Source organism: Zonotrichia albicollis, chromosome 2 (assembly GCF_047830755.1).
Source record: "Zonotrichia albicollis isolate bZonAlb1 chromosome 2, bZonAlb1.hap1, whole genome shotgun sequence".
Lineage (NCBI taxonomy): Eukaryota > Metazoa > Chordata > Aves > Passeriformes > Passerellidae > Zonotrichia > Zonotrichia albicollis.
In genome coordinates this window covers 9,164,874-9,181,273 of record NC_133820.1, presented here as the reverse complement: position 1 = coordinate 9,181,273, position 16,400 = coordinate 9,164,874, and the positions used below count along the sequence as shown (strand labels likewise).

At 37.6% G+C, this 16,400-nt stretch overlaps 1 protein-coding gene across 8 annotated transcripts in view; it reads right to left on the bottom strand.

Annotated features, from left to right (window-relative positions):
• The window catches only part of ROBO1 (roundabout guidance receptor 1), a 682,041-nt gene that overhangs the window by 61,442 nt on the left and 604,199 nt on the right, over positions 1–16,400 (bottom strand). For all 8 annotated transcript variants that reach the window (XM_074532705.1, XM_074532691.1, XM_074532716.1 and 5 more), the window contains 2 exons: positions 2,777–2,901; positions 728–899 (listed from right to left, as the gene is read on the bottom strand). In XM_074532705.1, the coding sequence (XP_074388806.1) occupies positions 728–899; positions 2,777–2,901 (297 nt within the window). The remainder of the gene's footprint in view (positions 1–727; positions 900–2,776; positions 2,902–16,400) is intronic.

Below are 16,400 nucleotides of genomic sequence, written 5' to 3'. Positions count from 1 at the left end.
CATGTTTCTAGTACTTTATTATTTCTATGTTTTCTATATGACAAAGGGCTATTTTATGGAAGCTTGTCAGACAACAGCTTCCCTCTGCTCAAATCCTCTCTCTTTTCCTCTGTAAATGCTAAGACTAGTATTTTCCCCATGTATCTCTGCTGTTAAAAATAAGAAGTATTTCTGATAATTGGCAAACTGGCCTCACATTACTGCTTGTAGCTATGCTCCCTGTAGCTTTCTCATCTTGTATTTCTTCCTAACTACTCCTAAAAAGGGATGTATAATTTCTGTTATTCTGCTCATCTCCATACAGGTTGATATTTTTTTTATCTTCCTAGCTACAACACAATATTAAGAAACAGGGGAAAAAAACAGGTAAATGAAGGGCTAAGCAAATGGCTACACAATAAAAGGGATAAAGAACCAAGCAGCAAGCAATCTGAAAGAAAACTGAATCAAGTGGGAGAAGTTAAAAGAGTCAGATAAAAATTAACAGATCTGACAAAAATCCATACACTGAATATATTCACCAAGAACAAAATGGAAATATAGAGTTACACATCATCCAGAATTGTAAGCCCCTGACAGAGATGGCCAAACCCGGATTTTTATGTTCAAAGAAACATGCGATCCACATTTATGCAAAACAGATTTCAAAGTAGTGTCACATCACCGCACTGCTGTCTTCAAAGAAAAATCAAAAAACTTGGAAACGATAAAATGAATCTATGATTACCATCTGTAACTTCCAAGTAGGCTTTTGTTATGATACTTCCTGCAACATTTAAAGTCTGGCAGATGTAGTACCCCACATCAGATCTCTGGACATTGGTGATGGTGAGGTCTCCAGTCTGGGAAACTGAAAATCTGCTGGATGACTGAGGGGGCTGGTATGAGAACAGCAGGTTCTGAAATATATACAGGAAAAAAAATGGGGATAAAATAGGTTATATAAATTCAAATATCAATATGCATACTTTAATACAGCTAAGCAAATTAATTTTTTTTCATATTATACAGAAAACATTCTACTCCTTATGTCTTAAGCTTGTCTATACCACAATGTTCATAGCTTCTGTAGGATTTTTTAAATGGTAAAATAGGTGCAGATGTGCACATAGAATTGTGTAAGACTTTTGAGATTGCTCTAACACTTTCTAAGATCGATACTGGGCTTTGCACCAAGTGCAACAGAGTCTAGTGAAGATGTGAAATGTACAGATACCACAATGGTGCAAGCAACTGTGGTGAACCTCAGTAATTTGCTTCAATGTTCTTTTTCAGAACTTGCTCCAGGGCATTCGTTTGCTTTCATTTAAATGCAGATGGTGGTTTACTTATCTGTATTTTAACATTTGTCTTCCTACAAATGAAGCAGTTTTAAAAAAAAGAGATGCTCTGTAGGTCTCTCTGAATAGAGTGGTTGTATTTTATGAAAAGTTGTTTAATACTGAATTAAATCCTATACCTATTCAGATAGTTTGGGTATGAAGTACATAGCGTTCACCAAAAATCAGCTGGGGGTTGAATTTCTACCTCTGGCTGAACAACTTGTGAATAAGAATACTTGAGGATCACAGATGGTATATTTATCTCTTTTTCTTGGCTAACTGTATTTTGCATTTCCAAAAATTGCACAAAGGAATGGGACACAACATTCTTCAGTACTAGCAAACCCTATCCTCAACCTCCTCTTTAATTTCTCTCAATCATCACAAGTGGTCACTACTCAGCTGAGTCAAAAATGAGTGGAAAAAAAAAGATGTACTAGACAGCATGTGGCTAAATAAATAAAATAAAATAAAAAAGTAGATAAATAAAATAAAAGCATAATATTACTGCTATATATACACCACTGAAGATTATCATCTAAATTTGGTCAGCAGTCTAGCTGTACGGAGGTATTCAGACAAAAATGTTGCAAATGGAGTAAAGAAGCCCATCTCCAAGCGTTCTCAATTTCTCTGCCCTATTGTTTTGTAACACAAAGAACCCTGTCATATACTCTTGCACCATTCATTCCTTCATTCACAGGAAAACCAGAATCCCATATTCCTTCTTTCCTTCCAATAAAGAATACTTTGTGTCACATACCTCCTTCAAAAGATGACTGAAAGAAAACTGCAATTCTCTTGCTGTGCTATATTGTGTTTCACCCACTAGCTTTCAAGATCCTTTACAAAGAAGATGAAAATAATTTTCCCTCCCATTCAAATAAGGAACTTGGGAGAAAAAGTGACCTATTCAGGTATGGTCTGTCAGTCAGCTGATGGAGTTGGAAAGCAGTTCCCCTCAGCTCAGAACCAGAGTCCTACCCATGCAGTGATGCAGATCAATGCAGCCAATAGTTTAGTTTGCCAGAAACACAAAAACACATGGCAAACTAACAGCTGCACCATAAACCCAGAGCCAAACTTTCTGAACGTCTGGGATTGTTTGGGAGTTTGACCAAATTTCAGTGTAAGTCATCTCTCCATTTCCATTTCTCCCTGTTAGGTGAAATAGATTATCAGAGTAGTGAAATATGGAATGTTTCTAGTTGATTCACAGATTTATTTTGAGAAAAGATTTATTAATGGAGAAAACAGTAAAACATAGATGTTGTCTAGTAAGACTGACATCACCTAGCATGCACATGCCTCAGAAGCAAAGAATAGGTATCCAGCATCTCCAGGCTCTAGACTTGTTTACCACATTTTTAAAACAATAATTAAAATACTTTTCTGCCACATGAAATAATTTCTGGAAGAAGCTGCCAGGAAGGAGGACAGAGAGGCTGTTTCACCTGGCTCCCCTCTCTCCTCCAGAAGATGGCTGGCTGAGGGTTCCCCGTCGCCTCACACTGGAACGTCACCGTCCTCCCCAGCGCAGCCACCTGGTCTCGGGGCTTTACAACAAACTGTGGAGGCTCTGAAAGGAAAACACCAACAATAAATCAATCCCACTGCCACCAGCTGACTTGAAAGAGCAATTTGCCTCCTGAGTTTTACTGTCATAAACCAGAACAGTTAAGCTTCTTTAATAAGGAGAGGCAGCACAAAGACACATCGGTCTCCAACAGCCACAGCTTCAGCATCACTCAGACCATCTTTTCTGTCTGGACGTCCCAATTAAAACTCTGACTCTGCAACACATGCTTTTAGTGCTTACCCAGGGTACAAGGAAATGAGTCCCACCAGCTTGATGAGACAACTTGCAGAGCAACAGTCACCAATACAAACAAATCTGCAGCAATTTGGTTTTTAAAGGAGGAATGGGGCTGCAAGCCAGAATGGAGAAATCTTTGAGGGACGACTGGCCCAGAGGTCACACTTTGTTAAGGGCTGCAAGACACTGCTGAGTAACCAAGAATTCAGGCTTACACACAGAAAACTCATCATCTCTGATTTAGGAAAGCTGAAGAGAGAAAAAGCCCTTAAGTGCTTATATAAGAGACTCCTGATGTAGTCATGATCTCAAAAAAACTTGAAGTCAAAAGCCCAAGAAATACTATTCAAATTATAACCACTTAAAATCTCCAGTTCAAACACACTGAGAAGGAATGATTTTAAAGGAACAGCAGAGCTAAATGTCTTCCTCATTTACATATGCAAGAGCATGTTCAAACAAAATATATATGCAAATGAAGGCAAATTTGAAACATCTGCTCAGCCTAACATTATAAATATTGCCAGCATTGTTTGATTTATACTGACTTCAACAACCCCTTCATCCAGTAGTAAGTAGAATGTCAAAAAATCATGTCAGTCTCATAAAAAAAAAAAAATCAGCATAGATGGCATTGGTGATGCTAGCACAGAAAAAAATCTAGCATGTTCTACAGGCTGTTAACTCTTGCTTCTTAAAATATGTGCATTAAAGCCCATTTATTTATTAATTTCCATTTTTTCTGATCATCTGCCTAAAACTAATTATGCTCTTCCCCTTCTTTGGATTGAGAATAAAGGGGATGTTTTGTATCTGATTTTAAGGAATCCAATTATTTTGATATTCATGTCCTTTTTTTCCCTTACAGCATTGATGTTTTCACAAGATTTTCCTTGTAAAACAGTGCAAAATATGTAATTCAAAGATGTGTTTGGTAAACATCAAGTGGTAGTGGCTTTGTCTAGAATAAATTCAATAACACTTAAGACCTTTTTTTTAAAAAAAATGCTTTCAGTGTTCCTATGGGCCAATTCTTGCAGTTATCTGTTCCCCCTGCCTTGTGTCTACTCCCTGGTGTGCTCATATCAGAATATTTTCTTCCTACGCCCCTCCTGCTTTGAGAGGAATTTTTGAAGCATAACACTATTGTCTATATTTGGATGCAAATGCTACCTTTCCTAGCATTTCCTTAGATAAGAAACTATGCAAAGCAAGGCTAAGATTGACCCACTGTAATTAGCTGACTTCAAAACATTTAGCTCTGAAACGTCCAACCGGTACCTTGGAAGAAGGTGTGGGAAGACTGTGACATGACAGCAGGTTTAATTTGGGAAAGAGGGAGAACTGGCTGGGGGTTGTGAGGCATGGAGGGGGGAAAATGGAGATGAGGGTGAAGCACCTTTGTTATGCTGCTAGATTCTAGTAACGAGAATAAATTTAGCATACAGTTAAAGGTAGGGCTTGGCAGGTTCTGTCCTAGCCTCTGACACAATGCCACGCAATGTGGAACTGAGGGTTTCTAAACCCTGTGCTAGTGCAGAGGATTTATGGGTTTTCAGGTTTTGCTGGACTCAAGGACAGGTACAACTATAAAGAAAATAAAATGGTTCTGACCACTGTAGAATGGTTCTGACCACCAGAATCACCACTGTGATTATAGTACCACTGGGTGGTTGTGATTGTAGTACCTCAAGATGATCATTCAGGGACTACTTAACACAAAAAAGGAAGGGGAATTTAGTCTTATAGGCAGCCATGGTAGAATTTATAAACAGGCACATATTTCTCTAAGTATTATTCGAAATATGTATTTTGGATACTCGTCTAAAAGTATATGCATATTGCCCATACATTTTATTCTATTGCCCATATTATTCTAATCTAATGCCCATATTATTCTAAATCTATTGCAATTAGGGTAAATGATAAAAATCTTATTAGCTTCAATGTTAGAAGAATTAAACAGTGTTATGTGAAACTATTTTTAAATTCCATTCTGTGTTTACTGTACTGAAAGCTTTTTCACTGCGGTTTTTTTAGTATAATTTAGTTTTTTGTCACACCTTGGGCCACATACATGTGGTATGTAATGATGAGACTGTAAAAGATGCCAAAATAATAAATCCCTGTAAGAAAATATCAACTTCTATCCTAGAAACCTTTTAAGCAAACACAATTTTTTAGCACACTTTGAAGTTCAAGCCATGCAGTCACTGAAGAAAGGAGACATTAGGATTTGAATCGTCACATCATATAACAACAGACAGAAAATTTGCAACCCATTACCTTTCTCTTTGCCATTAAGTTACCCATACTTCATGCAGAATTTATTCTGTTCCATGTGTCTTGCCAATAACAAGTGAAAGGTGGGAGCTGAGTGGTTGAAGGACATGGAAGGGGATGGATGGGAAGGGGAGGAGAAGTTCCCGTCACAGTGACACGATGACTAGAAGATGGCCAATAAAATTTCAACTTACCAGACACAACTAAAAACAAAAACAAAACAAAAAGAAAACATGGAATAAATAAAATTGAAACAGACATGAAAACAAAGCAAAGAATAAAGCAAAATTAAAAAAAAAAATAGAAAATGGATCCTTGGTAAGGACCTCAGAAAGCAAACACATATTCTGATATATGAAAAACAGGTTTATAATGTTGAATGACATTTTTATATTTTGATTTTTAAACAGCAGTCTCTATCACATACTGAAAAGTAGGTGGTACAGGAAAATGGGTAACAGACTGAAATACTGGCCAGGCAGTCTGGCTTCTACTCCAAGCTTTTCTAATGAACTGATGAACTTGAGTAATTTTTTTTTTCTCCACATTATTATTATTCATTTGCATCAAGATTTTTCCATGGCAAAATTAACTTAAAAACTCCAGTAAATATCAATCTGCAACATTGATGAAATGGAGCAGTAACATTTACAGCCTTTCTAAAGCATCCAAACATTTACAAATGGAACATATTTTTCTGAAACTAACATCTGTTAAAAAAGAAAGTTTTTTAAAAAAATGAATAAAATGCAAAGGCATTCAGGCCACACAAAAATCTCTTTAGTATAGGATTGCTGAGTCAAGGTCATAAGGCTCACTAATAAACTGTAAATGCAAACTATACCACAATTAAAACAAGTTTGAAAAGATTCTTAACTCTGCTCTTTGTCCCCAAAATCAGAATTTCATTAAAATATTCAAAACAAAACATTTATTACAAAACGTTAGATTTTTCAATGGAAATGATCAGGGGTACATTATCAAATATTAAATTATCCTTCAACCATAGTTCAAAATTTTCATCAACTTTGAAATGGCTCAGATCCTGGCAAGATAACTTTGCTTATAAAGGAAAGGCATGTTAGAAATTATTCCAACTTCATATCAGTGACGGAAGGAACAGATTGTAAATATATAAAAAAAGCAGAAGTAATGCATTTTGAAAATATACACAGATACTGACCAAAAAGAAGAAAAAAAGTTAATTAAAAAAAGGTTAATTGGTGATAATTACAGTAAAGGTTCAAAAATATACAATATTTTAAATGCTTGCTATACTTTGGTCTTATCACTTGATGCTGAGAGTAAACCAGCTCTTGCTCATCAAGGGCACACTTTCATATTGAGTAGCTAAGCACCCCCAATTCACCTCCTCTGATAAACACATGCAGGAAACCAATAATATCCACTTTGCCAACATTCATTAGGCATGAGGAATCCTGGCCTCCTGTTCTAATAAATACAGAGGACTCCAGGTGTCTTACAAAAAAAAAGCAGAAAGAGAATCAGATAGAATATCGGAATGTGGAACGTGTTGAAGACAAGAACCTGCAACTGCATATGCCAGACCCAGATCAACCAGATTTGAGTTTTATAAGAGACTTTTTTTTTTAAGGAAATAATCTCAAAGAGAGGAAGTTTAAAATATAATTTTAGAAAGATTTGAGTTTTAAAGAACTATTCTGGATGTGCACTAGCCTTCTTTAAATGGTATTTCTCAAAAGAAAAAATCAGTGTGCATTACTCTGCTAAGATTATCTGTAAGTCTACAATTCCTAACAGGAATGGCCAAGAAATGCTACACATGAATTCCTGAGAGAAATCTGCTCTTCCCCAGGATTCAGCTCCCAGCTACTCCTGTTAATGTGTAAGTCTGTATTTCCCAGTAATCGTTGCTTTTCAACTGAAAAGCTCTTTACTAAACTTGCAATCTGACGTGCCCTGGAATTAGAAATGATTCTCCACAAAACACCACTCATTGTACATGAAACAGCCTGATAAGAGACTTAATGGAATGAAATTCTTGCACAGAGAAAGCAAATCTAATTTTTTTTTTTTTCATTTGTTGAGTAGTGCCAAGAAGAGGAAAGTTCAGCCTTCTCAGTAGCAATGCAGAGCTGCTCAAGTCCTCTACTGTAAAATGCCTAACAGGGTGCTCAATTATATTTCCACAAATTAAATTAACTTCTAAGTGCTGAATTCCCCTTTTCTTTTTATTAGACATTTCTTACTGTAGGTCAAAAATAATCCTGTCAAGCAAATATATTTTTGCCCACCTGTGAAAACAGAGGGGGACACTGATACATGAAAATAAATCCCTGTAGAAACAGGGCATCACATTGGTTGCAAATCTGTGGAAAGGGCAAAGGGTGAAGTTTCATAGAAAAAATTTGAACAATTCTGTCAGAAGGATATCATGTGGTTTAAAAGAACAACAATAATAGCAACATCTACAACAAAGACCACATTCTTAGTTTGATTTGCAGCCTATTGATATCTAAGGTTACTAAAACTGAGAGGCAAATAGTTTTTCCTCTATTATAGCACATTTTATTTGACACCACTTTCAATTATAAAGTAAATTAATTTTCTCTGTGTTAATCATGGCTTTTCACATGGCAATTAGGTGGAATAACCTGTTTGTAAAGGCAGGAAGTTAGCATGTAAAACCGCAACTACCAAAAGAATAATATTTTTGCCTTTCATATAATTTCCTTGACATGCAAGGCTTTTCATGGAAGACGTGTCCAGTTGCTGAACAAAAACCAAAAGAAAAGTGGTTTCCAGTCTAGTGACGCGATCTTTTAATGCCTTATTCTTTCCAGCAATCCTATCAAGCTCACTGGGACTATTGGTATCATTAAATCCACTCACAGCGGCAGGAATTTGCAGTTTTAGGACTTAAACTACAGCCCAGTACAGTTGCCAGATGTTAATGGAGCAACTATTACATTTGACAGATGCAGTTTTGTAGGTTCACATGATAATCAGGTTGGAAGCAACCTCAGAGGTCTCCATTCCAGCCTCCTGCTCAAGAGGGTCAGCTACAGGGTCAGCCAGGGCTTGATCCAGTCAGGGCCTGAAAAATTGCAAGGGATAACAATGCACAGACTCTGGCAGCCCACTCTGCTGCTTGGCAGGGGAGAAATGCCTTCTCATGTCCAGCCTCAATCTGCCTTGTTTCAACTTAAATCCATCCCATCTTGTGCTCCCTCCATGCACTGCTGGGATGAGCCTGCGTCTGTCTCACCCTGGGGTCTCATATGAGATCTCAACATGCTGTGTGCAATACTTACGTCTCAAAAAAACACATTTTGTGCCTCATTTTGTAGCTCTCCTCACAGAGGAGAAGGCAAATGTTGATCTAGTGTTTCTCTAGAACCCACTGGTTTCCTCATATTTAAAATAAAATATTACAGCGTCGCATCCATTTTTTAGTCTGCCATTAGGCAAGTTAAAAGCCTCAAGTACCCCACTCTTGATAGCTTGGTAGCAATTATCTATCTCAAAAGGAGTAAAATTATAGACATTTTAATTTATGTACACTAATAAGATGCTTTTGATATCGTGAGATCCAAGGTGGTACTTAACTACTAAAGAGTATTTTGTTCAGCGTGTTTAATACTCATTAATTACTGTTCTCACTATACTATTTACAAATATCTTCCAGGTGCTTGGAAGATATCCTGTTATTTAACTGCCACAAGTTGAACAATTTTGATTGAAGCTCAATGTGTTTCACTTTTGATTATTTAAAAAAAACCTTCAAGTCTTCAAGGACTGCTGGACACTAACAGAAGTTATAATAAAATAAGCAAGAAAGTACAACTCTAGACCAGAGAAATTAAACAATCCAAATTTCCAGATCAATAATTACACACAACAATCAAGCTCATATCCAGTCTTCAGCTTCTGTATAAATAACTGGCTAATTATGACTAATCTAGACATTGGCAGTCACAATGAAATTCAGATTCCTTTCAAGTAATTTTGTGATACATCAATCCCAGTTCAAGTGAAATATATCAGAGATGGCATGTGCCTGTAGGAATGAAGTGGTGGGAGATGGGACAGGAGTATGAGCAGAAGTGCTGGAGTAGACAGTGGAGTGAGAAGCTGGAATTTCCATTGGGACTGGCCGAGTCCAGAGTAGACAGTGAGAGGGGAGAAACTGCAGAGCCAACAACAGAGATAGCACAGAGATTGCTGTGTTACCTGTCAGGGAGCTGAAACTCAGCTGTTTGTCATCTTCATGTGAAATAAATGGGTGAGAAACCCACAGTTTATGACCTCTATCTGAAATGTGTGGGTACAGAAATGTTGGGTACTACAGTCACATGTAGAGGAAATGTAAGAGTCTGATGATGTTTAGCAAACTGGTCAAACTCTGACTTTTCACACTTTAAAAAACATAAACAAGAAATCCTGAATAATTCCAAACAAAAACTCTGCAAAAAGCTGCCAACATCTTCTATTCAAAAATGTGTTTCATTTCTAATCCTGCTAAACTCTGAAAACTAAAGAATCACTTTTAATGCTCAAATATCTGAATGAGGACCATTGAATACCTCCCTGCAACATGACCACCAGATATTTATGTTGGTGTTTTGCAAAAACTATTATTAAGGGAGATAGTTTAAGACAATGTGCCATGTTCCACTTCCTATCTGGTGATTTGTAGGCTATTTGTTCTTATCAAAGCAATCTGAAACTCTCAATATCCTTGATATGCACATCTCTCTGCAGTCATTTGTGGGAAGTATCACTTTCTAAAGAGAAATAAACAAAAGCCTGAATCTCTTGTCCTGAAAAAGATATAAATGCTGCCATTCATCTGCCTCCTGGCTTCAGCCTGTGAAAAATCCAGGAACACAACACCAGGTACAGTACAAAAGAACTGGGATATATCACTTTTCATCCTCCCTGGGCTCTCTATTTTCAGCTGTCACTCCTTGAGGTATAAATACATATCCACACAATTCACAGTTTTTCCCAGATTTTCTGCTGAAGTTCCCATTCTTGTGGGACCAGCCTGGGCCACCCTTGCTCACTGTGAATGCTTTCACAGTGCCTGGTCCCAGAGCAGCAAGTTTGACACAGAGCAGCACAAATGTCTGAGCAAAGTCTCGCAGGCTGGCGCCAAGCGCGCCGCAGCCACGGGGCTGAGGTAAAATGTTTACATGAGATTTTTGATGTCTCCAATCAAAAGTGATGACTTGCAACTCCAAACCCCCAGCAAGGGAGTGATGGTGGTTTATTGCATTTATGATGAGTGGAAAAATTGTGCTTTATATTGCTGCTGATTTGTCAGAGAAGCGCTTAAGTTTAAAGGAACAAGTGACTACAGTAATTTCAAATTTACCAAACCCAAAAAGATAAAAATTTGATTGGAAACAAAAAAAAAAGATTAATTATTTCCTATAATTGTAATGTGAAGAATGAAATTAAAACAGAAACAAGTGACTTACTAGAGTTGGAAAAATAGTTCTGATCTTAAGAACACCTTTAGAATTAGTGAAACCCGTAAGAATGCTTCAGTTTCACAGAGAAAAGTGAACATGGGGAAAATCTCAGTATCAATTAGGTGTTGCTTTCCTCAAAATACTTTCAAAGAGTTTTGTAGTTTTTAAAAAATTTATATTTATTTATTTTTATTTACAATTAATTCACATTCCCTCTTCTGCCTGAAGACTGAAAACCAGTCAGGTTTTGGCTGGGATAAAGTTAATTTTTCTTCTTAGTAGTTGGTGCAGTGCTGAGTTTTGGATTCAGTATGAGAATAATGTTGATAACACACTGATGTTTTGGTTGTTGCTGAGCAGTGCTTATCCCATGTCAAGGGCTTCTCATGCTCTGCCAAGTGAGGAGGGACACAAGAAGCCGTCAGGGATCATAGCTGGGACAGCTGACCTGAACTGGCCAAAGGGATGTTGTAGGTTATAAAATATACTGCTCAGAATTTAAACTAGTGATAACTGGGAGATGCTGATCACTTTCAGGGGAAAGTTGGCTGTCCTTCAGCAGGTGGTGAGCAATTGTACTGTGCATCACTTGTTCTCTTGGATTTTATTCTTTTTTCTCTCTCTTCATTACTATTATTGGTATTGTTATAATTAGTATTATTAGCAAATTTTACTCTGTTTCAATTATTAAAGTGTTCTTGTCTCAATGCACAGGTTTCTAGGTTTTGTTTGCTTGTTTGCTTGCTATTCTTTTTTCTGATTCTTCTCCCCATCCCATTTGGTGGAGAGGCATTGAGGGGCTGTGTGGTACTGTGGTCAGCTGGGGATAAACCACAGCACGTGCTGGGCAGTAACAGAGAAATGGGCTGGCTGGAGTTTATGCCCTGCACAAGAAGTGCCACTCTCAGGGTACTGAGGGGCTGCCACCTGCACTTGTCACTGTGCACTTCCTGCAGAAGCCTCAAGACAGCTGCAGTCTGGAAAATGATGGTGTTCACATCATCCTGACACTGCCTCTAACCATGCAGGGCAGGATGTATGCTCCCATTCCCAGCACATGGCACATGCCTGGCAGGCTGGATTTAGCCTGTACCTCTGAGCTGGAAACATAAAGAAAGGAAAAGTTCTGGTGCCTCTGTGCACTCAGGAGAGCTCCAGGGGAAGTGGTCTGAGCAGGAAAAAAGGCACGTGTCACTCCTTGGTGCTGACAGGACAGACAGAGCCTTGGAAATGTCAGTGCTTCTGGAGCTGCTGCACATACCAGGCACAGAGACAGGCCAGGGTAAGGCTTTGGAACACCCCTAACACAGATGTCATAACACAGGCAGCCTGGAAACCTGGAAACTCAACATCACCAACTCCAGAATCAATTCTAGAGGTGAGCTTCGAGCACCATGGATTCAAAATCAATGATTCTCCTTCCTGCAGCAAGCAGGAGTGCGCCTTCTCCCAGCTTGGCAGTGGGAGCAACAAGCAATTTGTTGTTTTCCCTATTGGCACTAAACCTTCTTCCTGTCTTTGGTGGTTTAAACTCCACCCTCTGCTGATAAACACCTCCACAAGATCTGTGCACTAACCAAACCTCCTGCTTGGGTGCTATTCATTTCAAGAGTACACAAATGGCATTAATTCCTTATGGATTTCTGGCCATTCTGACATTTAGTTTAAGCTGAGAGGTGTTTCTTTCCTCAACTCTGATTCAAAAGGCTGAACAGTAAAATCAGGCTCTTTTTCAGCTGTGTATCAGTTGTGTAATTATATTAAGCTTTATTTTAAGAAGGTAATGAATTTTCCCTTTAAAAAATCAAGATGAAAAGGGCTACAGAATTGTCCATGTTTCTCTGTATGTGTGAGGAACCCACTACAAAAATTTGTGGGTGAAATGTACTCATATGGGACCTTTTGCTTTGCAACTGATACTAGGAAAAAATTGAGATAGATCAGAATCTGTCCTCCTGCAGGATTCAATGAAGATTTCTAAGGTAAAAAACCAAAAATGTGGAAACAGGCCTCACAATGCATTTTTAAAGGTAGCACTTCTCTGGTTAATACATGTAGTACACAGTTTAAAATGTGTATAAATCCTGTAGTCATTGCTTTGAGGTGACAAAGAGAAATCTGAAAAATGGAAGGTAGAAGACAGAGAGGGAGAGAGGGGGATTTAAGATTTTCCAGAAGTTCCTCTCCCAGTCTATCTTCCCCCTTCCTTGCTCTGGATCCTCCTAATCCACACTATAAACCAAACACAATTTAGAGAGCACTCTTATGGCGAGTCTAAATCCATCTATTTAAAAACTAGAGTAATGTGGCACACTGTGAAGTCCTGTTTCCCAGGCTTCTCTTTTCAGAGAAGAGAAGTTGTCTTCCCCCATGTTTTAAATGAACTGAGGTAATTTTAGGCACTGCTGCAATCTAAGTAGTCGTGGCTACAAATATTTATACTAAAGCCTTTTAAAAGAGTGAAAAAGGATGAATTTAAAATAAACTGTGCAGAAGTACAAAAAGATTATGATAGATAGATACTATTTGAAGAATTCTTAGGAGCTTCCTACTGCATTTTTCGACTTACAGTTGAAGATAGTAGAACTGAAAAGGAAACTGAGTGGGATTTTTTTTTCCCCAGCTGTTTATGATAGCACAGAGTGCTTCTTGGAAAGGAGAGCTTGAAATCCATAGCAACCTTCTTGTAACAAGTTAAAGCTATTTGTGAGAAGTGGCCAAGGCCCATGATGATCAACGGATAGCAACACACACTAAAAATGGAAGGACAATAAATCTCTGCAGTGCACTAACTTGTGATCATTAAAAAATGTTGGTTTGGGCATGCAGCACTCAGTGAGGAATACTCTCAAGTGAAATGTATTATTTCAAAAGAAACCTGGATTTCTTCTCCTGGGGATGCTATACCCCCCACATAGATACAACCAAATCTACACTAACATCCCAACTTACATTTCAATAATGTTAACAGGAAGCTAACTGTGCCATATTAACAAAATTTAATTATAGGCAGCAAAAATTACAATGTGTAAGCATTCTATGCAAGCCAGGCTATCCACCACGCACCAAGAATTTTTACTGTCATCGAGGCAGAAATGGGAACAAGATGCTTTAGGAAATAAAGATGATCTGCAAAAATAAAATAAAACTAAAAATTTCAGGGACGCTTAGCCTGATTTTCATACAGTCCTCTGTCAAAAGATGACAATGCTACCAAAAGTTGCTGGTAGTCTGGAAGGGCCATCAGACTTTGCTGGTGGATGACTGGACAAAATCAGAGCCCTCAGCTCCCTGCTCTGTACTGAGACCCAATGTGTGACCTTAACTGTGTCAAAAGAGAGAGCAGCTCTTTAATATGAGGAGGTGCAAGTCCTAAGTGGGCTCTCACAGGCCAGAGAGAGACAAAAAAAGAGAATCCCTTCCAGTCCTGTGTTTGGAGAGCAGCGAGCATTTATGAGAACTAAACAAGAAACCTCATCCATCCAGATGAGGACTTTGTTTTTGTTTCTCTGTCCTGTCATCCTATTTCATACTTAGAGGGGTAAAAAAAAGTCATCCCAAACTTTGGGAATTAGTCTGTGGTCACAGGACAAGAGAAGCATGCAAATATCTCCCGCAGAAAATGATAATTTATATATAACATTTCAGCCTGAACAAGGAATTTTTTTTCTTATACTGGAAGATTCTGATCCTGAGCCTACAAGGCAATCAAGTCTACATATAAAGACAGAAAAAATCTTTATTACTAGTTCTTGAGTGTTATTCAGCACCTAGCAACAAAGTATTTTAGTATTCAAACAAAACACAACTCATAGTACAAATGATACTCAAAACAGCTTATCAAAATTATTTGAATGCACTGTTATTCAGCAGTTTTAAATTCCTTGAGACCAATTCAGAAATTACTGATGCAAGTAAACTAACAAAAGTAAGGGGCTGTACTGCATCACTGTATTATTCACAGGTTATGAACTAGGCAAAAATAAAGTGTGTATTTCCTTTTTACAGATGCTCAGCATAATTTAACAAAGCTGATGTTTATTTCAGAATGGATGTATAGCAGAAGTACTGTTTGCTGAACAACCAATTAAAATTATTATTCCCTGCACTCTGAATTATTAATTAACCCAAATATCTTCAGATTATACAACTTGTAGTAAAATTCTACTTTGTCTATTCCAAAGAAAGAATTATTGAAATGTTATCTTTAGAACAGCAGGTCACACTAAGTCTGCAGCAGTGAAACCTGATACAAAAACAATCGCTTTTTCCACAGCCATGGGATTCAGGAAATTTCAGGCACTAGAAAAGAGCCTTCAGATTTTCTTTACTACTTTTTTTTTAATTGAGTGCTGAAGTACACTACACAAACCTACTTGCTTCAATTCTCGCACTGAGTGATTAAAATGCACAAATTTTGAGAAATATACAGTAAATAAACCCCTTTCAGCAGTAAAAAGCCTCTGGCTTCAACTTATTTCTGTAATAACGTTTCTCCAAATTATTTGGATGCCTGTTTACATGCTTAAAAACATCTGTCTCAAATCCTTGTTTCAAAGTACCCAACTGGAGGAAGGAATCTCAAAACTTTTTATGTGTTATTGTCCTGTAAAATATTGTTGTCACTGTTGTGAGATTCTATGTAAAAAATCAAACCAAACCAAACCAGACCAGACCAAACCAAGCCAAAATCCATTTAGCACTTAAAAACCATGGAAGCAGTTATTCATTAAAATACTTAGAGATTGCTTCTTTTATGCACATTTTAGAAATGCTTCAGGAATCTTAGTGTTCATCAGTTGCATCAGTAAGACAAGAACCTTCAGGGCTCTAATCTCCTCTTCAGACATTTTTCTCATTTCCTGCTGATTAACTTTTAAGATTTCTATTCTTTCACCAGAAATTGGTGGCAGTCAAACTCCTCAGATCCTTGATAGAAATCTGACATGCTATCAGAGTTTACTGCAGTCATTAAGGGGGAAATGGGCTCTTTAAGCTATGGAAATCACAGGAGATGGTCTCCTTCCTTCATCCTGCCAAAAGTTTACTAATTAAAAAAATCCCAAAGTTCATTGGACAATCATTATTCTTCCTTCCCTTTTCAAGGGACTGGAGGCAGAATTTTGCATCAAAACAGTTCTTTCAAAGGAAGAAATACGGATTTAAAGAGAGAACATGAAGACAAGTTCAGACCTAAATCCAATCCTAGTTTTAAAATTCCAGTGGTTAAATTCAGCCCTGAGACTGTGAAGGGTTCACTACAATGCATATTAATTGCTGTACAGCAATTGCTCAACAGCATTGCTGCAATCCCATAAAATTCTGAATTTTGTCTTTGTTTTTTTAATGCTTAATACATTTACACTTACAGCCAACTTATAATGTGTACCAGCAGCCTGACACAGTGGAAACATTTATATGGTATCAGACAGATGAAAGAGCAAATCCTATTCCTTTATATTCCGGGTGGTATCTGCAGCCCTTTCCAGAAACCTTATCAAATAAATGTCTTTCACT